Below are 26,182 nucleotides of genomic sequence, written 5' to 3'. Positions count from 1 at the left end.
CCAAAGTTAAGAAACAAATTTCCTTTTAGCAAATGCTAAAACACTTCCTGGAAAATTCTGATTTCAAAAACTGTTTATTAAAACCAAAAATAAAAACCAGAGAGACAAAAACAACCTCTATGGTTCCATTTAAACTGACCTAAGTCATGAAACTGGATCCCCAAATTGGAATATTTTTATTCAATGATTTCATTACTTAAAATACTAAATGCATTAATGAAAATATCTTTATCCTTGAAAACACAAATCTCACTTTTTTTTTTTAGAAATCTCACTATTAAAAAGGACATCTTAAAAAAAATAAAAAATAAAAAGGACATCTTGTTTTAAAAACCATCTAATTTCAGAATGATAGATAAACAAGGATATTTTATTTTAGGAACAATAGACATGCATATCTCAGAAATTCAGTGTCTCTCTATTGTGGGAATACCCTGTCAAAATGTTGACTCAAGAGCAAACTTGAAAATAATGTTACAACTAACCTCTAATTATGTTAACTCTGATGAATGCTTTGGATGTGGTAGATTCTTCTGTTTGTGTATGCATGAGTAAAAGGGAGAGAGAATGAGAGAGGGAGACAGAGCGTGAGCAAGCACAAAGAAGATGTTGAATAACAGCCAGACTGGAATTACCTGTATGTGCTGCTTGAGAACTTTGAGGGACCTGCTCAAATCTTCTGCATGTGGTGTATGGTATAGTTATAGCTTTTCTGAAACAATATAGAACAGAAATAAGGTAAAAACTAATGTCATTCTCAATTTTGAAATAGTAGTTATGGTTTCACAAACTAAACCAGTCTTCTCTTTCTTTACCTCCACTCTATTTTCACTTCCTTTTTTCTCTACTCCCTTCTTTTGTTTTCACATTCCATGCTTTTGAAAAAGCCACAAAAAAAGTTGCATATATTTATGTAAGTGCATATTTTTATATATGTACACACTAGGGCATTAAGCAAATATTAATACATATATATAGCTATCATGTATGTATCTATATTCTCTTATGTAGGAATAAGATGCCTAGAAATCTACTTATTAGATGATTGGTAAACACTTAATTTACAATTTCAATTATATGCTTTTAAAAGAAAACTTGAGATTTTACAATTAAAAATTTGGCTTTATTTTTTTTTTAAGATTTATTTATTTATTTATGACACAGAGAGAGAGAGAGAGAGAGAGGAGAGAGAGAGAAAGAGAGAGGCAGAGACACAGGCAGAGGGAGAAGCAAGCTCCATGCAGGGAGCCTGACGCGGGACTCCATCCTAAGTCTCCAGGATCACACCCCCAGCCAAAGGCAGTGCTAAACTGCTGAGCCACCAGGGCTGCCCAAACATTTGGCTTTAATAATGTACTGATTATGTTCACAATCTTCGAGTGGGAAACTTAAAGTTCACATGAAAATATGGTGATTCCCTGTATAAAAATGAAATAAATATGTTCTGCAAACATCTAAAATCAAACAACAGATTTAAAAGAACATATTTGCTGCAAATATAAAGGACTAATTTAAATTTTTTTCTCATTATATAAATAGCTATTTTACAATAGCTAACCATGTATAAATGTGAGCATGCAATTCATAAATAAAAGGGATGTGAAAGGTTGATTAACGTGAAAATGTGTACTACTGTGTAAACAGAATATTGTAAAATTTGTAAAAAGGATATTGTATCATTATTTGTCTACTACATTGGTAAAATTTAAAGTAATTCGGAATGTGTTGTTTTGAAATGAAAAGTGCTGCTGATAGAACTATACATCTTTATTAAGTCTTTTGGATATCTAGTTGTTGATTTTTGACAAATTTGAAATACATTTCCCCTTTGATCCATTGATTTCATTTATAAGACTATACCATAACGTATATTGCATAATTATATCTTTTCTAAAATATTATAACTAAGATACACAAATATATTTATACTTCTTCACGATATTATGACAAAAACACTTGGGCATTCCCAAATGCCCATCAACATAAGATCAATTATATAATCTTTATAGGCATATATAATGCAGCCATTAAAAATGAAGAGTACAATACAGAAATGAAAAGAGATGCCCATTAAAATAATAAATAAAATAAATCAAGGTATCAAACAACATGTGTAGTATGACACTACCTGAATAAAATATATAGACTGGTGGGAGGAAACATATAAAATGTATTTGTTTTTCTGTAGAAAATTGTAATAGGAGGGTCGCCACAATGCTAATTGGCTATCTCTTGACAGTGGGGGAAAGTGTGTGGAGGGAGCTAACAGAAAATTTAGTTTTTTCCAAACAAAGCTCTATTTTCTTAAAGAACACTTAGTACAATTAAATTATAAAGGATGCTGATCATGTTATTACTGAAAAATGAAACCATGATTGAGAATTGAAATGGGATCCTTAACATTATATAAATTCAACAAAAATGCAATTTCTTGGTAATAGTTTACATAAAACAAAGCAATGCAAAACACACACAGATACCCCTGAGGTTTACCTGAGGAATCTTTCTCTACAAGCTGGCTAATAGTTCTATATGGTCTTTACCTCACGTACCAGCCAAAGTTTTAGAAAATCCAGGTTTTTTTTTTCCCTTTCATTTATAAGAAAACTGTATTAGATAGGGTTTTATGAAATAGCTTTTATTCTTAGGTTTTTAAAAATCCTGTAAAGTTGTTGAAGTGAGAAATATTCTATTTTAATTAAAATTGTTAATTGCAACCGGTTTATTTTTTGGTATTAGTACTTGGTGTTAGTATTTTCCTCAAACACTAGAAAAGCAAACACATGTATTCTTCCTTTGTATGTAATAAAGATGACTTATATTTCTTCCTCCTTCTTCCGGTAGCTTTCAGCCGTGCCCCAATTCCGATGGCTGTGGTTCGCAGAGAGCTCTCCTGTGAGAGCTACCCCATCGAGCTCCGCTGTCCAGGAACAGATGTCATCATGATAGAAAGTGCCAACTATGGGAGGACTGATGACAAAATTTGTGACTCTGACCCTGCTCAGATGGAGAATATACGATGCTATCTGCCAGATGCCTATAAGATTATGTCTCAAAGGTATGCTACTTCTAATAATCTTTTCTTTATGCATTTAACATAAACTCTCATAAATGTGTGACATATTGAGCACAGGTAAGAACACAGATAGCATTGTATATTTTACAATAATATGAATTACTTTTTCAATATCACACTGTTTTCCCATATCATTAAAGTGCTAGTATTAGAGATTACAAATGGCATTTGGAAATTATTAAAGTTTATTAGATTAGTTATCAGGTTTAATGGTCTGTCCTGAATTTTCTAGAACTAGGCTAAATAGATGAGAAACTAAATTTATATTTCACAGTTTTCAAAAACAGACCTTTCTAATTTTCTCCGGAAATTACAGAAATATTATTTTACTGCTAATAAATATTTTCTCTCAATGTATGAAAATAAAAAAACTAATAGGCAATCTGTATAACAATCAAAATGTAGTAAAAGGCTATTGATTAATAATTATTTGGCCTTGGAAAAACAAGAAAGTATTGCTTTGTTATCTAGAATGTAATGTCATTCTTTTAAGCTATTCAAAATATTATCATATTCAAATAATATAAATTAAGGTATCATATAATATCATTGGATAAAGAAAAGACAGTCTTCAATTCTATAGAGATTGGTCAATGGGAATCCATAAGAAGGTTTAAATTATACTAAAATTCCTTGATAAATTAAATATCAGATATCTCTTTTTTTAATTTATTTATTCATAAGAGAGAGAGAGAGAGAGAGAGAGAGAGAGACAGAGAGAGGCAGAGACACAGGCAGAGGGATAAGCAGGCTTCACGCAGGAAGCCAGACGTGGTACTCAATCCCTGGTCTCCAGGATCAGGCCCTGGGCTGAAGGCGGCGCTAAAGCGCTGAGCCACCCTGGCTGCCCTCAGATATCTCTTAAATATTTGTTCAGTATTAGTATGACTTCTCAGAAATTAGTGAAGTCATTCACTTAATATAATCCTTCATACTTTCTGACTACATGCTTACAAAGAAATGTTAAAATAATCAGTAAATTACTTATTTAGCGAATTATTTTTTTCATTAGGATTTCTACTTAGCCATTTCTTCAATTATTTAAGGAGTTCTTAAAATACGGGAAAGTCATAGCATATGTAAAAATAAACTTACAGTTTTAAGTATATAAAAGTAAAAACGGTAGTTCTCAAGGATTATCTTTCTTGTGTTTGAGAAAGTGCATTATTTTTAGCCTTTTGTCTTCTTGATGGTTGAAATTCTAATATGTATGTTTGTGTGTGATTAACATATTGATAGTATCTTTTTAAATAAATTACTTTTCTATAAATTATTAATAGAAATTATAGCATGCCAGGTTTGTGATGACCAAGACATCTGAAATATACTTGAACGATAATGGCCTCTCAAGGAAAATCTAAGGACTTTTGTTTATTTCTAAAATGCTAATTCATGCTAAGGTGAATATTAGTGAAAAATAAGATTTCAAAATTAGGGATTCCATTTGATAGAAGTTTGGTTGCATTTCGTTCTTCTCGTATGTCTCTTTTCATTGTTATCTCTCATTTTCTGTCTCTTCTTGTCATACATTTGATGTGCCTCCAACCATCGTTAAATTCTCTGATGTTGTGCCTAAAAGAAGTCTGATTACTTTATTGTGTTAGGTGTTATAATGGTCTGTCCTGTGTTGTTTTCCATGATTAGTATGAAGGCACTGTAGCTAAATTGTTATTTTATTTTACTTATTTCTATCAGACCAACAAACAAAAATGGATTCTTTGAATCCATTTGAGGTGTGGGTTGAGGAGGAAATTCTGCTTTTCTGTGATTAACTTTTCATTTTAAATGTAGCAGAAGCATTAACTGCACTAGCTCTTTGATCTCTTTGTGATTTTCATTGAAATTGTTTTAATCCTTTTATTGATATTATTAATGGCTCCCAAAATAAGCCCTTAATCTTATAATTATTGCAAAAAATAGTTACAATGGATCCTCTCAAGCTGTTGAATTATATGGGATGTGTCTCTAAAGTGACAAATCTGCAGAGTAAAATTGCTTTAAGCACCCTGAGTGAATCATTTGTGGAGTCCCCCCTGGTGGTTTCTCAAGTAAGAATTGTCAACTGAAATAACTGTGGTTAATTCTGTATGGAGGCAAGTTCTTGGGTTGCATTTGGACCACTAAATGTACTACAGTTGTCCAAAATAAATGCTTTTGACTATTACAGAGAAGAAATCAGGTTCTATCTTGTAAGTTCCCAGGAGATGAGATGGCCATGCCTGCTTCAGCTGCTTTATAATTAATGAACTTTCACTGCCACGCTAGTGACAGCATGTTAAATAATGCTAATAACTTCTAATTATGATAAGGACGTGTCTTATTAATAATGATATGGACAGTTTAAATAATGCATTTGAATGAAAATTATACTGGAGAAACTTTTTTTCTAAAAGATACTTAGTTAATTATTGTTTTCTTCCATTTAAATTTCTCGAAAGACATTGTGTAAGTGTCTAAGCATTTTTAAGCATGTCTGTAGATCAGAGGTCTAGTATTACAAAATACAGAATGTTTTTGCATATCCTTATATAACCTTGTTAAAAAGAGTTCATAACTTGCTTTAGCCTCATAAATGAGACAGATGTCACAGGCAAGGATGGATGTGAAATAGTATTCAGGTAGATATTAGAAAACACATTGAACACATATATAGATAAAACTATAATAAAATGCTAGTTTTATGTGAAAAGTTGGGAACTTGGATTAAAAGGATATGACATCGATTTCCATGTTTTTCCCCAGTAAAACTATGCGATCTGAAATCTTCTCTAAGGAGCCAGATTCCTCAGTGACTTTCAGATTATACCTTGTGCTCTCAAGTCCAACTGTGTTCTTACGGCATTTTGCCCTCATCATCTCTGAATGTTCTACGCTTTTCCTCTCCTTTCATTTTCTTACTAGAAGGCTTACTGAAATATCAGAATACATTTCTTTATCTGTTTTGGAACTTTTATTCTCACTCACTCGTTATCATCTACATCTTCTTTATTGCATCTAAACATTAATTAAATCCATATTATCGCACCTTAGACATTTGCCTTGTCTAAAGTAAATCAATAGGCTTCTGGAGGACAGACTTTCTGTTGATTTTACCTAAAACTAGTTTTTGATGTTTAATGATCTATGAGTGAATAAATAAACGTGCTCTCCGATTATGTTTTGGCACTTAAAAGCTTTCTTAATTCTATTATCTAAGTGATTTTTGTTTCTTCTTATTTTATATTTACACACTTCAGAGTGTTTAAAAAATGGTACATATAGCTTTATGATCTAAATGTGAAAATGACTGTTGGCAACTGATAACTGCAGAAATTTTACATTTTGAATTCAGCTGAGGTTTCATGTTATCTTCAGCTATTAAGGGAAATATTTCCATTTTTAACTCCACCAACACTTAAGATTCCACAAGATGCACCATGACAACTCTAGAGTTGGGTGGATAAATAAGCGAGGCTTGGTTTCTGCCCACAAACCTATAGTTTTTTTTGGCAGATAAAGAACAAACAGCTAGATTATTTGCTCAGTATTTTATTTTTATCTCATTTACGTTTTTTGAGGAGTTAAAAAAAGGAGGAAAGCTCTTTCAGCTTTTAATAATATTAAAGAGGGTCAGGAGAGGAAATGTTGAGCTGGTCCTTGAAGGATGGCAACATTGGTAGAACCAGAAGAGATCAAAGTAGTATTAGATATATAAGTAGCTGAGCACCAAAAATAACATGAGGGGACTGTTTCCCTTCAATAAACCCTCGTCCATCCTATTCTGTCATGGTTTCAAAAGCTTTTTGGTGCCTGCTGTGCACTCCTTAGTACTTCCAAAGCCTCTCGAAATGCACCACTCCTCGAGGCCAGCTCCCCACCAACTTCCCCATAGATCCAGTGCGTTTGCTCTTAAGACACCTTGATAATTTGATGAGAAACTAGCTTGATGCTATCCCCCTTGTCAATTCAAGTCGTATGGGAATTCTTTTTAGTAGCTAGACACAAATTCCATCGAAATGTGGGAAATCTGAATATCATAAGACTTCTTCATGCCAGCTTTTTGGACATGCATTTTAAATATGTGGTATGACAGTTTACGTTATGTAGAATTGGCTCTATTGTTTAAATTGAAAAAAAAAACATTTGTGAACAGGCATATATGTATGTGTATATAGTGGGTATTTGTTGAGGTGTAATATACATATGGAAAATTGCACATATCATTAATCTGTACAGCTCAATGAATTTTCGCAAACCAAGCTTATGCAACTAATAACCAGATGAAAACATACAATGTTAACGGCACTTCAGATATGCCCCTTTATACTCTGCACCAGCCATAGTCCACCCCCTCTGCCCCAAGTTTTGCCACTGTTGAGTTTTCTAATACCTTTAATCAGTTTTGCCCATCTTATAATTTAAAGAAATGAATTCATATAGCATAAGCTTTTTGGTGTCTGGCTTCTCTCATTCATTGCATTCTTTTTTGCGTATAACAGTATTGAAGCATTTTATATACCTTACAATCCACTCATTTGAAGTGTATCATATTTTAAGTAAATTTACCAGTTTGCCAAGTGATGCAGTATCACCATAAATGAGTTTTAGAATATATCCATCACCACATTAAGATCCTGATGCCCATTACTGGTAATTCCCATCTCCTTCCCACACCACTCAATGACTAATGTATTTTCTGTCCACATTTCTATTCTTAATGCTTTTTGTTCTAAGCTAAAAAGTGAATATTTAAAATCAAGTTAGATGTAGTGGGCATTTCAGTGGGGACAGTATCAAAGAAATAGCAGTTATTTCTGGAAGCATGAATATAAATACGTTGCTTACTTTTTGAATTCTCTTGGAATCAAAGATCATAATCTAGACATTTAACAAATAGCCTCTTTAGAGTTTCCTATCTAGTAGAGATGTCAAATATATAAAGTGGGATGATTTTTTTTTCACACTTAAATGAGTCACCTAAGTTTTACTTTTCATCTCCTACCAGCATTTTAGCAAGTTAACATTGTTGCGTGTCATAGTCACATGCAGAAAAAGAGTGGGGGAGGCAGTGAGGAAGGGAAGAAGGGAGAAAGTTTCTCACCTTTCTGAAAAAGTTATATTTTAGTTTATATCAGTACCACTGCAGGGGATTTTATAGCTTACAAAAAGATCTTGGCTTTTGTTGTATTCAATCCTGGTGAAGTTAAGAATTCTTACAACAGCAGTCAAAGAAGAAATGTCAGTGGCATTTTTTGTGTGTACAAAACTGAGTAAACCTTCTGCAATAACCATGTGTATATACACGAGTGTTTCAATTTGAGTATTCTCCTCTGCTCCTTTGGCAGAATTATTAATTATATATTATGTTTCTCTTATGAATTATAACAGATCAAAAATAATCCCTTATATCAGAGTTTTCCATTGAATACATGTTCTATGCAGTAAAAACAACAACAACAACAAAAACAGACGGTCATAGAAACTATAATATATAACTCGTTGCCTTAAGATTTACTGGTTTTGTGCACATTTATTAAAAAAAAAGAAAGAAAAGAAAAGGAATGAATGAAGTAAGGAAGATAATTCCCATTACCAAAGCCAAAATATAGAGAAAATGGAGAATCTGGGAAGTTCCTGTCTGGAAGACACTTATCTCTTCGTTTAATATTTCAGCCCTCAGTTCTGAGAATATATTTTGATAATGTCCTGCTAAAATGCTTGCTAGTGCTTCTTGCTATTCATTTAAATGTGAATGAAATTATGTTATATATGTGTGCTTTGAAATTTAAGAATTTAGTAAGTGATTAAAATAGCTCAGGATGGGTTAGGATAAAAGCTAAAGGGTACAACACCCTTTGTACCCTTTGTTGGTTGTCTCTTCCAGACCTTGGGGAACATTAACCCTTCCTGCAAAGATTCTCAAAGTGTGGTTCATGGAAATTTGGAATTCCTGAGATATTTCCAGGGATTCCACAAGGTCAAAACTATTTTCATAACAATACTGACTCATAATTGCCTTTTTCATTGTATTAAACATAGGCACTGATTGTGCAAAAGCAGTGGTAAGTAAATCTGATGTCATCTTAGCAGGGAGCAAGACAGAAGCAATAGTGTACTTTAAAAAATTTCTGTTTTAATTTGTACATAGTATTATATATACCTACATAAACTGAGAGTCTTTGAGAATCTTAATAATATTAAGAGATAAAGAGGTCATGAGACAAAAGGGTAAGACAATTAATGTTTTAGCAAATTTCTTTTTCATTTCTACTCATGGCTGAACATTAGTTATGTATTGTCTTCATGATTTTTACAGTGTATAATACTCATTGTTTGTTTTTCATCATTGTTTTAAAATAATCTGGAGTTTTATTTTTATCGAAGTATAGTTGATATACAATATTGTATTAGTTTCAGGTGTACAATATAGTGATTCAACAATAATATATGTTATGAAATGCTCACACAGTAAGTATACTCACCATCTGTCACCATAAAAGTCGTTACAATATTATTGACCTAACATGCACATTTGATTTATAAAATATAAGAATCTTTTTTTTTTTCATTTATAGTGAATGATCATCTTAGTTTTTTCCCCACCTCCAGCTTTTTAGATACTTTCACACTTTGTGGTCAGTCTGTAGAACTTGATATCTTCTGGGAAATACTTAGAAAATACCAGTATGGAAAGATAAGGTTCAGAAAAGGAGAGGATATAGGATAAAAATACTATAGTAATCATCTTCAGTATAGCTTAAGTTCATATGGGAAAGAACGAAACAGATTATGAACATAAACTCTATTACTGATTACTTGGGTTCCCCAGGACTCTTGAGGAAGTAAGTTACAGGGACGCCTGGGTGGCTCAGTGGTTGAGCATCTGCCTTCGGCCTAGGGCGTGATCTTGGAATCAGGGATCTTGTCCCACATTGGGTTCCCTGCATGGAGCCTGCTTCTCCCTCTGCCAGTGTCTCTGCCTCTCTCTCTCTCTGTGTCTCTCATGAGTAAATAAAAGATCTTAAAAAAAAAAAAAAAAAAAGAAAAATATTTTCATTTTTTAGTACATCAGAAAAAGCCAGTGAAAGATTCAAATCCATCCATAATATAGAATTCAACTAATCTATGGGTTAATGAGGATTAAAGTTTTAATAAGAAACCGATTTTTACAAAATTGAGCAATATAGTCAGGAGTTACATTTTTAGGAAAATATCCTTTCCTTGCCTGCTGATTATTTAGGCATTTTACCTCTAGCTGGAATTTTAATAGTTAGGGTATAATATGCTTGTATATATAGGACATATATTCATTTGTTATTGGTAATAATAATAATACTTTTTTGGTAATAATAATACTTATTTACATTTATTGTGTGCTTTTTACTTGCCGTCAACTCTGATATTCACCTTTATTAGTTCATTAATTCCTCCCCATAACAGTAAGCAATACCTACTGTTAACACTCCCATTGTACCAATGAAGTAGTTAACTAGCATAGACATTTACTTGCTGAAGAATTTATTTTAAATCAATACAGTGTCTTATTTGAGGGATTTGAGGCTTTGTTCATTAGAGCAAGGGTGATAAAATGATAAAATATTACAAACATTTAAGAACTGTGCTCTTGATCATGATCATAATGGTGAGAAAAGAAACTCATGTTCTCTTAGGCAAAGATTGAACCAAATAGTGGAGTGGTTTGGCTCCAGTTTTATCCACATCCAATTACAGCCATACACAAATTTTCATTATTGAAGTTTTGGATAGAAATAATTTAATTATCGTGAATCTGAAACTCTCCAGACTCTTGCCTCTTTTTTATTTGGACCAATTGTGTTTATAAAGTGTTTTAGGTAATGTAATGCTTCTTGGAAAAACAAGCACTGATAGAATAGAGCTGATTGTATTCCTCATACTAAAGATTTCAGCTGTAACGATGTATAAGCAAGATTTTTTTGTTCAGAATGTCCTGTAAGCCAGAGAATGTTCTAAGTACTTTATATGAATCAACACATTTAATGTTTCCCTTACTCCTGAGAAATGGATACTATTGTCATTTTTCACTGATATTGCAAGTAAGGGATAGAGAGGTTAATTAACATCCAAAAGGTATATGGTGTTGTCTGCAAAGCTGAAATTTTAACCTCAGCAATCCAGCTCCAACATCCATGATAACTGTTGCAGTCCATCCTCTGTCTAAAATGTGCAGTATTTTTAATAAAAGAGACTAACCTAGAAAACAAATATGAACCTGTCCCTGTGAAAAAATATACATGTGGGTATATGTTTATGTGTGTGTCCACCTACCCCCAACGTACACTATTAGTGGTTGCTTATCTTATTCATATACAGATAATGAAAACATGGCATGGAGCTTATTAAATTATGTGGCATTTATTTATTTTTTGCCTTAGGATAAATTTTGGGCAAAAACATTTGAGTACTTATGATGAAATGTTTAGTTTAAAAAAACCTATGAGATAAGATTTTGTTTTTAACATTTTGGACTTCGTGGTGACAATTATCGACAGCAATACTTCAGTAAAAAAACATATTGGTTATAACGGGGAATGAGTTGAAATTTGGATGGTATGTGGAAATAAGAAAAAATGGTTGTCACTTAATACGTAAATTACGGAACAGAGAAGGCTCATGGGTAACAAACTAAATATATCACATGAGTACTTTGAAATATTTGTAAATGAGAAAATGTATCATGCCAGCCTTCCCTTAATTAAACTTGAGTATAAGTAACAGAATCCATTAAAATTTCTAATGTTTTATATAATGAGATTTTAGATGGCATAAATGTTCACAAAGCTTTTTCTAATAAGTTATAAAGATGAAAATTGATTTTATTTGTACCACACTATTCTAACTTTGTTTTATTATATAATCAGTTTATCCTTCCTTAGTATTTTTGTTTTATTTTTCATATCTTGTGAAAATTTGATTATGTGGGATTCCTGGGTCTCAGCAGTTTGGCGCCTGTCTTCGGCCCAAGGCGTGGTCCTGGTGTCCCGGGATCGAGTCCCGCATTGGGCTCCCTGCATGGAGTCTGCTTCTCCCTCTGCCTATGTCTTTGCCTCTCTTTCTCTCTGCGTCTCTCATTAATAAATAAAATCTTTAAAAAAAGATTCAATTATGCTAAAGACATTGCTAAATTTGCCTCCATGAATATTCTGCTAGCCACAAGCTTTAGTTGATTCATTGTTTCTTTATTGTTAAAAATGTTATCAAATAAGACTAAATGTCCAGGGGCTGGGGGGAAAATATTACCAGGTATAGTTAGTAAATCATTCTGTGCAATACATTTTGAATCTTTCCATTATGTGCTGATGTGAAATGTTATTTCCCAAGTTGTTGGGGGAATAACTATTATCCTACTATTTGTTAATATGAAAAAAAATACATTAATTGATACTGGTTTTCCTAGAATTTGACATTTACTTTACAATTGTACATTAGGACGATATGTAAGTCATATTTATTTGCAATTAGGTTTACCAAATGGCAAAAGCAAAATATGTTTTTCATGCATATGGGGCTGATTTCAATAGATAAATATATGTATGTGTGTTTTGGCTTGAAAAGACTTGAAGTCTTTCCAGAATGTTAGTGCCCATAATTGTTGGTACTATCAACCTTATGCAAATAAACATTTGGAGCTGTTTCTTAGACTTATTGGTGTATTCAGAAAGTAAATGCGTGGAAAAGAATAGAAGTCTGCAGGAATATTGTAATATATAAAGAAGAACACATCCTTTAGAAGTAGTAAGAAAGGTGAGAATAGATGGGAGTTAAAAAAGGAAGAAACTGGCTGACTAAAGGTTTGAAGATGACATAATAATTTAACTGAAGAAAAATTTTTCAGTTAAAATTGTTTATATGGTTGATTTTTTTCAGAGACACTGATGTTCCCAAACCTTTACCACTGATCATTTAAACAATTCAAGATATTTTACATTTAATTAAAGTCCTGAAGATATGAATTTTCTTCTCAAATATAGTGTAGTCATGCTATGTAAGATATTCATAACAGTCCTCTACAAATATGAACATCTTATTAAAAATAGTATTCTAATATTATTTCTAAATTTAGTAACATTGACTTGTTTTGTTGCATGATAATGGGAGTTTTGGGTTCATTTTCAGAATTATACCCAGGAAACACACCAAAGCCTCACTATAGGCAACATCCTTGAATGTGACATGTTACCTTTGTGTTTCTGATATATGTTATATCTACATTTTTCACTTATATGCTAAATTTTACTATATTTCTCTAGCCAAACCACAAGTATTTTTCTTTTCATTATGGTATAAAAATACCTGTGACCAGTTTCGTCATTTACAACCTTTTAGAAGGTGGGAGTTATTTCTCTGTAGGTATTTCAGAAATTAGGGTCAGAAAAATGTACTTCTTTTTTACAAATTAGTCTCTGCAAAATTTGTCATAATAAAAGGCCCTTCACCTTTCCAAGGAATTGAAGTAGATCATCCTTGCCTGAGGATGTAGGATTCTGAATTACATTCTAACTTCAGTTCTAGAGAAAATGTAGAGTCCTTCAAATGACTTTGCATTTAATTATTCCCTCCAATACCATTTCCCTGCTGTGACATAATAATAAAAAAATACTACAACAACAAACATGTGTAGTATAATATTTCAGTGAAAGGCATGGAAGTGGAAAGGAATAAATTAATAAAAGCATGACAGGCCCACATGGATATTGGAATGGGATATGAGCCTCCATCTGCAAACTAACAGACAATGTGTCTCAGTGAAAGTTGTGAGGACAAACACATATCTCAAGTGTTTTGCATTAGTGCACACAAAGGAAAATATCATTCTTGAAGTGATGTAGTTGGATGCATATGAGATAGCTGTAATTGCATTATGAAAGCACGTCAGCAGCAAATGATACAAAGAAGCTGAAACATAAATCTTCTCTCCTAGATTCTTTTAGTCAGTTGTATCACAATATCTTGCACAAAATTATTGAAGTGAATGTTTTGATTGTTATAACATGAACTTACTGTTTCCTTAGAGTGGCATCTCTGAAAATAATTCAACTGACATACTTGTGTTCACACAGGTATACACACACACACACACACACACACACACACACACAAACCTAACTTTTCAGATACAAGTGCATAGGGTATTTATGATGTGTATTTCTAGGATGTAAATTAATTTCAAGAAAAATACCACATATTTACCCAGGAATCAGATATTATATATTATCTAATGGTTCAAGATTTCAGGTTTATTTTTTGTCTCATTTACTAAGAAAGGGATATGTTTCTTATCCAATAATTTTATTCTTTTATTTAAAAATATTTTTATTTTGGGGCACTTTGGATCTCCATTAAGCATCTGACTCTTGACTTCGGCTCACGTCATGATCTCAGGGTCGTGTGTTTATAGATTCCCTGTCTCAGAAAGAATCTACCTCCATTATATCTATATCAGCAATATATCAGTTTTATATTATAAAGAAATATATATTTACATTTGTAAATACTTTTGTTGCTCTACTTATTTACAATTATTTTATTTTATGAACCTGGATAAAAAGTTCTGGTTATGGGAAAATCCTTCATGTGCATGAAGTTTAATTTTGAAACTCAGTGTTTTTGGAGGGGACTTCTAGAACTTAGATCTTATTTCTCTAGTATGTATAGTCTCTTTTTTCTACCCCACTCTTTAGGCTTCACAGTCAAAAGTATTGAATGCCATCACTTTCTCACTTTAAAATTATCTTTAAACCTATGAATTATTCCAAACTCAGGCAAAGCACATGCCTACAAATGAAGAAACGTGCTCATCCAAGGTACTTTTGTATGTTCTTGAGAAAATGAGAGAAATAGTTGCTCGGAAGGTAATCAAAACTCTCCATTTGTTCATCCAGTGATAATTCAGCATTTTATGTGAAATATCACAAAAGGGTATACCCTTTAATAGGAATAATCCAATAAAAATATACAAAAGAAAACAAAACAGAAAACCTTGCTGTTCTGAGCAGGTAAAGGAAAAAAAATGTATGTCAAAATAAAATAGTCAAATAAAAACTTTCATTAAAAAAAGGAATAACAATGTTAGGCATAATACTGTACTTTACACTTACAACCAGTGGAATTACCATTTCTTCAAAGTGTTTGCTTTCCATTTAGGAGTTCATCTACATAGGAACAAGAGGCTGAATTTTGAGCTATGAAAATGTCACTAGATTGATAAGAATGTGGCTTGGGAATTATCCACCGATCATTCCTTTAGGTTTGGTATGGATTAATCAAATTTGTAGATTTTCTCTATTCTATTTGAGTAAGATAGGTCAGATGAGAATCTTCCTAGATTTTTAGAGAAAGGCGTATTCTCCTTGTGAATTTTGTCTCACTAGCATCATTTCATTCTGCCTATGTTGTTGACAACATCTTGATAGACCACATAAGGAACAGTCACCCACATACTGTTTACATTAGTAATTAACAGAGAATTTTAAGAGAGATTATAGGCAATGTCACCACTCCAACATTTTCCTCTTAATGAAATAACTGGCACAGTGGGAAACCAGCTGCATTTTTAAACCCAGCAGGCGAAATTGTGGAATAGAGACTATTAAGCATCAGAGAGAAGGATTTGAATACAAAGTTTGCTACTAGTGAAAATGATAGGAAGTATTCTTACAAGGAAATGCTTCTAGAACAATCCAGTCTTGGAGTTTAGAAAATTTCAGGTTTCCTTGATAAGATGAGCCCTGGGTGTTATATATGTCGGCAAGTTGAATGTAAATAAAATATTAAATAAATAAAATTTCAGGTTTCTTTCCAAATATATATTATCATGCATTTTCTACTACAGCTGGGCAATGTGTAGGCTAGGAAGCCACAAAGCCTAAATAGGATCAGAATTCTCCTTGGCTTCTTAAGACCTTCCTCCACAAGACTGAAACAAAAATTATTTAAATAGGTTCTTTTACATATTCTCGTAGATTCTGGAATAATGTACTCATCTTTCAATGTTCAGAATATTTTCAGAAAGAAAAAAAGTAGGAACAGCAGCTCTTTGGAAAACCGAACATACTAACTCCCTTACCTCTTAGTTATTTTTTTGCTTTTTTTTCCCTTCTGGCATTCAGTTTAATAGCACCAGTGGCTAAGAATGATTCCAATCCCAGGTCAAGCACATTCCTAAAAATGAGAGATGAATACTTACCAAAAGTGAGTCTGTATATTCTTGGCAGAAAAAGAGATAAACAGATGATGGAGAGATAATGAAAACTTCCCTACTCTCCAGAGAGGCAAGTCAGTAGTTTATGCTGAATATCACAAAACGGTTTACCTTTTACTACAAATAATAATGTCAGTCAGAGACTCCGAATGTCAGAATTTTTGAGGTCTCTGTAGAACCAATTCCCTTGACAAAACCCAAAAAAACAAAGAAGACAAACATTTTTCCCACATGGCAGTGCTTCAGTTTTGAAAGAAACAAAACCAGTGCCTCATTTCAGTCTTGCCTTAACTAAAACACTGGACGCTGCATGATCTAACAAGAGCTTTTGCATGGAAGAAGAGATGTTTGGCACTAATAAAATTTAAATTCAGATTTTAGTTTTGTTACAAGGTTTGCATGTCTAAGTCTTTTGCAAGTTCTCTCTCTCTTTCCATAACTGGTCTGCGGAAACTCAGCTGCAAGCCTTGGCTGGTGCTCACCCCTGGGTGTGCACAGACACTTCTGATCCTTGACCTGGACACATCTCTTATGTTGCACCTGCCCTGCACCCCAGGTGGTTGAAGTCAAGCTAATGAAAGGAACTGGATGTGGGATCTTGGATCCAGCTTTTTTTTTTTTTTTTTTTTTTAAGATTTTATTTATGGGGATCCCTGGGTGGCGCAGCGGTTTGGCGCCTGCCTTTGGCCCAGGGCGCGATCCTGGAGACCCGGGATCGAATCCCACGTCGGGCTCCCGGTGCATGGAGCCTGCTTCTCCCTCTGCCTGTGTCTCTGCCTCTCTCTCTCTCTCTCTCTCTGTGACTATCGTAAATAAATAAATAAAAAACCTTTAAAAAAAAAAAAGATTTTATTTATGTTTTTCATGAGAGACAGAGAGAGGCAGAGACACAGGCAGAGGGAGGAGAAGCAGGGTCCATGCAGGGAGCCCGACGTGGGACTCGACCCTGGGACTCCAGGATCACGCCCTGGGCCAAAGGCAGGTGCTAAACTGCTGAGCCACCCAGGCGTCCCATGGATCCAGCTTTATTACAACCACAACTGTAAAAATTTTATCAATGGTATTTTCTCTTTGAATAAAATGTTTAAAATGGTAAAAAGACAAGTACCATCACAGTTTGTTCATGGAATGAAATACGAATCCTATGCTGAATTTTTTCAGATGTTTGAAATAGTATATTATGTGTTAACACACACCAAAGTCTTAAAGCAATGTAAAATCTCAAATGATCCTTTATTCCCCTTCCTCTAGTTCATATTGCACTTTGAAACTCGATAAAACAATTCCATATGTTCTACTATAAAGTAATTGCTGCAATTTTAGAGTCCTAACTTCTTCTGTTTGTTTACACATAGTAAATGAGCCATTGTTAGATATCACACAGTACATGGTATGATTCATTTCTAAGAGAAAAAGTATATATATATATATATATATATATATATATATATATACTGTAAATATAAATATATATATATATTGCTTTTAGCATAACCACTTTAAAATTATTTTCCATTTCAGTATGAATAAAAAATTAAAGTATATTATAAACAGATGAGGTCTATTAATCTACAAAAATTTAGAAAGCTTTCATTGTTGGAAGAAACAACCATGCACTAAAATGGCTATTAAAAGTTAATTATTCAATTTTTTGGGAAGCCTTTAAACTTGTCTTACTATGAAAAGACAAGAAAGGAGACAATCAGATAATAGAGGAAAACAAAATAGGTTTCTATCCAAAGCTCTGGTCTTAAAAAATGTTACTGAGTATCTATCTATCTCTAAGTTGTCAGCCTTGTTACCTGGTTAAAGTATCCAAGCTAGAAAGGGAGATAGGTAACGGATCTTCTGTATTCTGAGGAAAGGATAGAAAATAGTGGTGTGTATAGGGTGGGGCCAGATAGGCAATCTTGTTTTACATGTACATATACGGCCTGGAACTAGTGTTCACAAGAGCCAGTCTTTTGCTTGTCATCCTTTACCATTTGCCATTTTCCCTATGAGGGACTTTAAATCAGTTGGTGTTAGGCTGAACTAAACAACTTGTAGAGTTTATATGTTATCAAAAAGGTTAAGTGATATATGCCCAACCAAACTAAAATTACTTGGATTATCTGTTACTTGGGTAATCAGGTGTTCACAGAAGATTGGGACAAGAAACTGCAGTTTATTGACGTCAATTCAGTTTCTTTTACCACCTGACTAGGATTTTGTCTTGATTTTCCTCTTATTTTTGAGCCTTAACTTTATGGCTCTTGCTTTGGTTCTTTATGGCAATTTGCTTTGTTTGTAAAACATAACGGGGGCAATTGAGTGGCTCAGTGGTTGAGCATCTGCCTTCAGCTTGGGTCTTGATCCTTGGGTCCTGGGATCAAGTCCAACATCAGGCTCTTTGTGGGGAGCCTGCTTCTCCCTCTGCCTCTGACTCTCTCTCTGTCTCTCTCTCTCTGTTTCTCTCATGAATAAATAAATACAATCTTTAAGCAAAAAGAAAAACATAATAAGGAACAAAGTATCCACTGAAGTGGAGGGAAAAAGAAAAGACAAGAAAAGAGGAAGTACTTTTTTTGCAGAATTTGGATCTTCGAAAAGTAATCTTTTTTCAGTTTTTATATATATGTATTTGAATAAAAAGACTATTGATTATGTTTTGTGAGAAAGAACTTGTTTCATCAGAAATACCAATAGGAAATGAGCATTTCCAACAATACTGAATACTGGATGTGGTGCTAATTCTCAGGAGTACTGCGCAACTCCACTTGAATAGGTCATTATAAATGCAAGATTGGGCACTCTCATTAATAATTTCATATTCTACGTAAACATTATGATGTACAAGTCGTTCTACTTAGAGTCTAAATATACAATTAAATTATGAAAAAAAACAATTAAATTATGAGTAGTTTAAGATCCTTGATTTAAAACTAGAAGTGTAAGAAAAAACAAAAGACTTCTGTTTGTTTTGTCAATAAGATCACTTAAGTTCAAGTTTCAACTTTTCGGACATCCCACCAATATTCAGTTTCTATATTCCAGGAGACTTTTATTAAAAACTTATATGTGTGAAATAAGTATCGAAAGCTGATGCTGAGCAAGTCCAGGTGTGATAGCACAAATAGACTCAAATTAACCATAGAGATAAGCTATTACTAAAGATGCTTCCACATACAGTACTGTGCCAGGAATCATGCTACGTGCCAGGAACTTAAATATGACTAAAAGAGTTCCTCACTACAAGGATGCTTAATTGCATTGACTAAATGTGGTATATGCAATGAAAATTATATGGATAACAAAAGGCCTAAAAGGTGGAGTTCCTAATGTAGCCTGAGGGGTCCTGAAAAATAGGGGATGAAATCTGAAGTAAGTCTTAAAGTGCATAGGAGAAAGGAATCAGAAAGGCATTGGAGCCTAAGGGCTTAACATGGACACAGGGAGAAGGATGGGATTGCACAGATGCCTGTTTAGGAGACAGTTAAAGATGAGGCATATAGAAGCAAAATAATGGCCTTGACTATCATGTTCAGTGTATTGGATTTTATAATGACTAATCCCCTGCTAGGGCTGCCATAACAAAATACCACTGACTGGGTGGCTTAAGGAACAGAAATATATTTTCTCATAGTTCTGGGAATAAGAAGTTCAAGATCAAAGTGTTGGGAGGTTTGCTTTCTCCTGAGGCCTCTCCCTTTGGCTTTCATATGACCTCTGTGTTGTCCTCACTTGGCCTTGTCACTGTTCACAAGCATCCTGGGTATCTCTTCCTCTTCTATCTTTTTTTTTTTTAAGATTTATTTATGTTTTTATTTATGATAGAGAGAGAGAGACAGAGACACAGGAGGAGGGAGAAGCAGGCTCCATGCCGGGAGGCTGACGTGGGACTCGTTCCTGGGACTCCAGGATCGCACCCTGGGCCAAAGGCAGGTGCCAAACCACTGAGCCACCCAGGGATCCCGCTCTTCCTCTTCTTATAAGGACATTAGTTCTCTTGGATTGGAGCTATACCCTATGATCTCATTTAATCTTAATTACTTTTTTAAATGCTCTATATCCAAATTCAGACACAGTGGAGGTTAGAGTCTCAACATATATGTGGAGGGATACAGACTTGTCCATAACAATAACCATGAAGAGGGCCCACTGAAAGGGTTTTATGTGAAGAAGTAAAAGAAAATCCTGGATTAGGAAAACTTGTGTCTAGATGTGTAATGAGGACAGATTTGAAGGGGAAAAAGAATGGAGGCTTGAGGACCAGTTATAAACATGTAACACATTGTCTGGATATGAGATTGATCTGGGGCAGTTGTGGAATGAATGGAGAAAGGGAGACTGAGTTGAGAGAAATCCTTCATTAATTGGAAGCACAAGCTGAGAGAAAGAATAAAGGAAAAGATGAATCCCAAACTTCTTAGAAGAATAGATGGTGGTACTCCCATAAGAGACTAGGCCTACATGGAAAGGGATTAAAAACCTGTATAGCCTACAGAACTGCATCAATTTGCCCCTCTTGCCCACCTCCCACAATGTACATTTGCCTCTTTGATCTTGTCTCTGTCCTCTGAATCATGCTCCTTCTGATCCAGCCATGATGGCGTCCTTGAACATGGCAGACATGAGAGGCACAAACCACTTAATGACGCTATTAATTATTTTCTTGATCAAGTTAACAGCACATTGTTCCCATTAACTTAATGTGAAATGCTGTAGACGATTTCAAAAGTATATGCAGAGAAATAGAAAAGCTTGTTAGTACAGCTGGCATTATAAATAAACTGAGAAAGAAAACACTCAAATCCCAAAACAATCAGACAAAAACCGAGGCAAATATTAGAGATGCAGAAGGGGAAAAAATAGCATTTTGCAAACTCATTCAATCAATGTTTGTTTATTTATATATTGAGGTATAAAGACAAATTTCGATAATTTTAAGGGGAGTAATCATAAGAACTGTGTTAAACTGAAGATATGTACACTGTCTAGAAAGTTTGCTGTGTTGGAGTGCTAGCCATATGCAGTTAGATTTATTTTATTATTAACAAGAAGCCAGAAATTGGATTTTTATGAAAATCTCCTAAATTCCTAAATTTACATCATTTTTTAAGGAGATTTACGTATTTATTTTAGAAAGAGAGCATGAGCGAGGTGGGGGGACGGGCAGGAGGAGAGAGAATTTCAAGCCAACTCCCAGCTGAGTGCAGAGCCGAACAAGAGGGGCTCAGTATCAGGACCCCTGAGATCATGACCTAAGCCGAAATCAAGAGAGACTTAATCCACTGTGCCCCCCAAACTCCCCCACCCCAGACTCGTGTCATTTAAAAAATACACTGTAGTTCAAACAAATTCTATTTGAAAAAGAGATTCAGCTCATATTTTACTTCTCTTCACCTGAATCTGGGGATTAAAAATATGATGTATTATGAATGATTATCACTTTAAGAAGTCAGTGAATGGAGCTCTACTTACATCTTAAAGTGCAGGTCAGTCGTTCACGGATCTTAATTGGCATAAATAGTCTCTCATGTTCAACAGAGAATATCGGACTTTGTTTCAGTTGAATTTGAAAATCATAGCAGGTGGTTCCGATCCAAGGTCATTTGGGGTCATGGTTATGAAAGAAGGAATGAAGGATTGTTGGAGTATAGCTGGGCAGCGCATGCTGGAGTCGGGTCAAAGCCAGGTTCTCATAATTCCATTTGGTCAGTGCCAGATTGTAAAATAGTAATTTATTATAGGCTTATTGGGAATTATTTTCCCGCAGACATGATGTCATTAGAAATGGTATGCCTTCACTTATTTGTAATTTGAGAAGATGTTACCTAAGCAAATCAGATGAAGTCAGACCACGTATCTTTGGTTTTCATAGGTGAGGAATACAGAAATATAAACTGTAAATTTTGAAGTGTAATGAAATTATTCAGGCACCAAACACCTCAGATTTGTCACTTAGTTATTCTTTTCTTTATTTGACTCTTTGCTGGTCCTTTCAATACTTTGCCTTATGTGAGCATGAAGACTATATGAGTGAGAGGTGAAGCTTTCATCCATTAGTCTCTTCTTTGAAACTTGTGTCTGTTTTGTCTTTATTGGCGAAAGTCTTTTATGGGAAACACCATAAGGTCATAGGTATACGGAATTCATTGTGCTTTTTTTTATACTATTAATTGAGAATGGTCTAAATGATTTATATATACAACAGCATAAAGGTTTGACTTAGAAATACAAGTGACGGTACTGCTAGTGGCATCCAATCAGCTCCATCATGTGGCAGTGTTCTTGAAACAAGGTTTCTATCTTTTAGGGAAAATTAATATTTCACTGTCTATCTGTAAACTTATTTGTAATTTCTTGCTTCAGATTAAGGTGAAACAAATAATTTGTGTGTGTGTGTGTGTGTGTGTGTGTTAAAATTGTTTCTTTTGGTTTTTTACAGTTTAGCATTCTGTTCAAATGGATGATAATGCTTATTTATTTGTGTTTATGTAGATAAGCCTTATCAACTGTGAAGCTATTAACTGCATCAAGGAAGTCACAGCAGGGATAAGGCAGGGAGATCATTGCCAACTTTTTTTTATTGGTTAGTCCACTTGCCAATTTTACAGGGAAAAAGATCTAAGTTCCAAATTGTTTAGTGTTGAGATTAATTAAAATTTACTCATCAGTATTCCCAGAGAAATCTAGATTCACATTTATTCCTCATATTCTGATATAATAAATTCTATCTCTGCACACATGTGCAAATACATAATTAATAAGCAAGGTACAATATGTGCTGTATATACTATTTTGAACTACACCCTAAAGACTATTTTGAAACCTTTATTAGGTTTCATAAAGTCATTTATGAGTTAGAATGTGCCTGATTAATTTTCATGGCTATTAATATTTAATAGCTGAGCTCTTAAAATTAAATAAGTAAACATGGTTCATGAGGAAAAGACACAAAATATTTGGAATTCATTTTGTAAAGAATCTTTTCATCCTTAACTGATACTATTTAGTTCAGTTTCTCTATAAGTATTTGAATAATTTAGAATCCTTCCTCTTGAATTACCTTTCCTCTACTTATGTGTACAGTCCTGATTATGCAACCCAGCTTCACCTAATATTGTTATGTCTTAATCTTTCTTCCCTTGGGCATGCCCCATGTTATTTTCAAATGTGTAACATTGTGATAACAAATTTATCAAATTGGGACCCTCCAGCTTCTGATCTGAATTTTAAAAATGGCCTATGAATAGTTGGTTTTCATAATCAGAATAAAATGGGTATAAATTACCCATGATTTCTTTTGCTATCTTCAATAAACTTCTCCCCACAACTAAATCAAAATGAAAGAAATATATAATAGTTACCAAAGATGGGTCATATGTAGGATGATAGGTATTTTTGCCTAAACAGAGACACTTTTGAATGTGAAGGTGGGCAGTGTTGGCAGTTATGTCAAGATCATAGTGTACCAGGAGAGACCTGGATGATGTGGCACATTGTATGAATTCTAGCTAGTAGAATTAATTATATTTTAAGAGCATTTCATTTTAAGATAAGGGAATATGCCTCTCCATAAAGGGAAAGTATTGTATTTTTAATGCAATGGAATCTATGATGCAAACATTTAATATATAGATTAATTGACTAATTTAGTGCTTTTCTTTGAGACAGGTGCCACATTCCTAAAAGCCATTCTTAATTCTAATCATATGTGAGTAATGCATTGTTTCTTCATCTCTAATGGGTTCTGTTTCCAAAAATTGCCCAGGGGTAAGTCAGCAAACTACAGTTTGTAATTTCAAGTTTCGACATGATAGGTCACCTTCTTATATCAGGACTGATCTTTAAAGCATGTGATGGACAGAGAAAAATTGCTTCCCAGCTCAGGTACATACAGCCTAATCTTTTGGTAGTACAAATGATCTAGCAGATTAAAAGAATAAGCATAGTCTAAATATTTGTTAAAGGGAAATCCTTTAGAAATAACTTCACAGAGATTATAGTGAGATGGTCAAGTTAGTAGAGCATATAAAATTTTTATTGATCAGAGTAGTACCTCTAGGAAAGTGAGGTGGGCTGCTGAAGGGAAAATATCTTCAGTGAATATCTTGTTTACATTTGGAATTAATACCGTGTGCATGAAGTAATTGATTAGATGTTATATTTTTAATTTGTATGTGTAAATTTATTGGAAAAGAACCTTGGTAATCAATAATTCATCTTCCCTAGTGTCTTAGTATAAACATATACATTTCCTATTCACTTAGCACATTACAAAGAGGATATTTGATCATTTAAAGAGAATAAAAATTGAAAACCTGAAAAACGGTTTACTAACTTTTCTGTTGGAAAATATTCATAGTAATTTATAAGCTGAAAGAAAAAATCCCTTTATCCTCTTCAGATTAAAAGGTGGCCATTTTAAGTATATGATGAGTACTTAGAAACCCTAGAAATAGAAGCAAATATAGCATATTACTTGGCATGATTTTGATATCATTGCATCTTTTCAGCCATGAGCTTATTGTGAATTTTATCAGATAAAGCATTTAGTGATGAGAATCTTGCTCTCTTCCCCTCTGAAAACTCTCCAAGTGATACAGTCTGCCAGAGGACTCATGAGCAACCAGAAACAAGAGTCAAAGGCACCCCAGACTCTTGTAGTAAAAGGAACGATGGGCATTCCTATGTTTTGTCCTTTAAATATATATACCTTTACTTATTGATCGGATCAACCAAAAATATGAAGTCTTTTTGGTAGAAATTGCAACACACCTTGAGAGAGAATTAAAAAAATAAAAGTACTTTAAAAAGCCCTTAAATGCAAACAGCAGCGTCTTTTCTATTTTTGGGAAAATGGATTATGTTGCTATCTACAAAAACATTATGGATTTAGGCTTTTGCAGCCTAGTATGCAAAGTAGCAGGCCATTTATAGACTTCTCTGCTCTGAACACTGCTAAATTATTTATTAGTACACATGGATGTTTGAAATGTGAAATGGTGTGCTCGCCACTTTAGTCAGTTGGCACATAAGATCAGTAGCCCCACATTAGGTTTTAGTAGGTGTAAACCCCAGGGCATGACTGGGAGTTGCTGTATACTTCAAGGGAGAAGGAGAAGAAAAAGAAATTCTGAAGCTTCCTTAAATCTTAGGGTGTATTTATTTGCGTCTTTTCTTTCTTTTTTCTCAATCATCCTAAATCACTATACAGGTCATTGATATAAAATGGTATGAAAAAAATGGTATGATATGATAATCCCTATCATCATAGAGCTGAAGTAACTTAAGAAAAATGTTAAAGGAGCAGATTACCTCTTAAAATTAAATAATCATGTTTTGCACCTTAGCATAGTGTTTAAAACTCCATATGATGTGAACCCCCAACTCCTTTCTGACTTCTTTTCCTACTATGTTCCTCATTTTCACCAAATTCCACCCACATGCTGTTGATAGTTCTGGACATGTTCCTTCATTATTTGTTCTTTATATTGGTTAGAGGAAAGTTTGAAGAAAATATAAATGAGAACATAGTTTTTATTTTTCTTCTCTATGTTTCTTGTTTTGATTGGTTTACCACAAAGAAGGATACATTTAAGGCCTAGGTGTACAATTCTGTGTTCAGAAGTCTTGTATATCTTAAAAATTGGTCAAGAGTGGGTCCTACTTATATTTTGCAGAGGTAGATATAATGGTAATAACAGTACCGTGTTCAATGAAATAGATAAACTGAGATATAAATGTAGGAATACGTCACATATAAAAATGAACAATATGACTGCTGTGCTGCATCTTGCTACTGCTAAGTGCAAGATTCCAACTGTGAAGAAAGGGGCACATGTTAAATACCTAAATGGCATGTATCAAAAGCATCAGTGTGAATTCACTGAAAATGTGTT

At 33.8% G+C, this 26,182-nt stretch overlaps 1 protein-coding gene across 8 annotated transcripts in view; it reads left to right on the top strand.

The window, feature by feature from the left end:
* The window catches only part of ADGRL3 (adhesion G protein-coupled receptor L3), a 518,213-nt gene that overhangs the window by 94,719 nt on the left and 397,312 nt on the right, over positions 1-26,182 (top strand). For all 8 annotated transcript variants that reach the window (XM_055340466.1, XM_055340441.1, XM_055340425.1 and 5 more), the window contains one exon: positions 2,845-3,058. In XM_055340466.1, the coding sequence (XP_055196441.1) occupies positions 2,845-3,058 (214 nt within the window). The remainder of the gene's footprint in view (positions 1-2,844; positions 3,059-26,182) is intronic.

The sequence above is a fragment of the Nyctereutes procyonoides genome, unplaced genomic scaffold (assembly GCF_905146905.1).
Source record: "Nyctereutes procyonoides isolate TBG_1078 unplaced genomic scaffold, NYPRO_anot_genome, whole genome shotgun sequence".
Lineage (NCBI taxonomy): Eukaryota > Metazoa > Chordata > Mammalia > Carnivora > Canidae > Nyctereutes > Nyctereutes procyonoides.
This window is presented reverse-complemented; position numbering and strand designations above follow the sequence as displayed.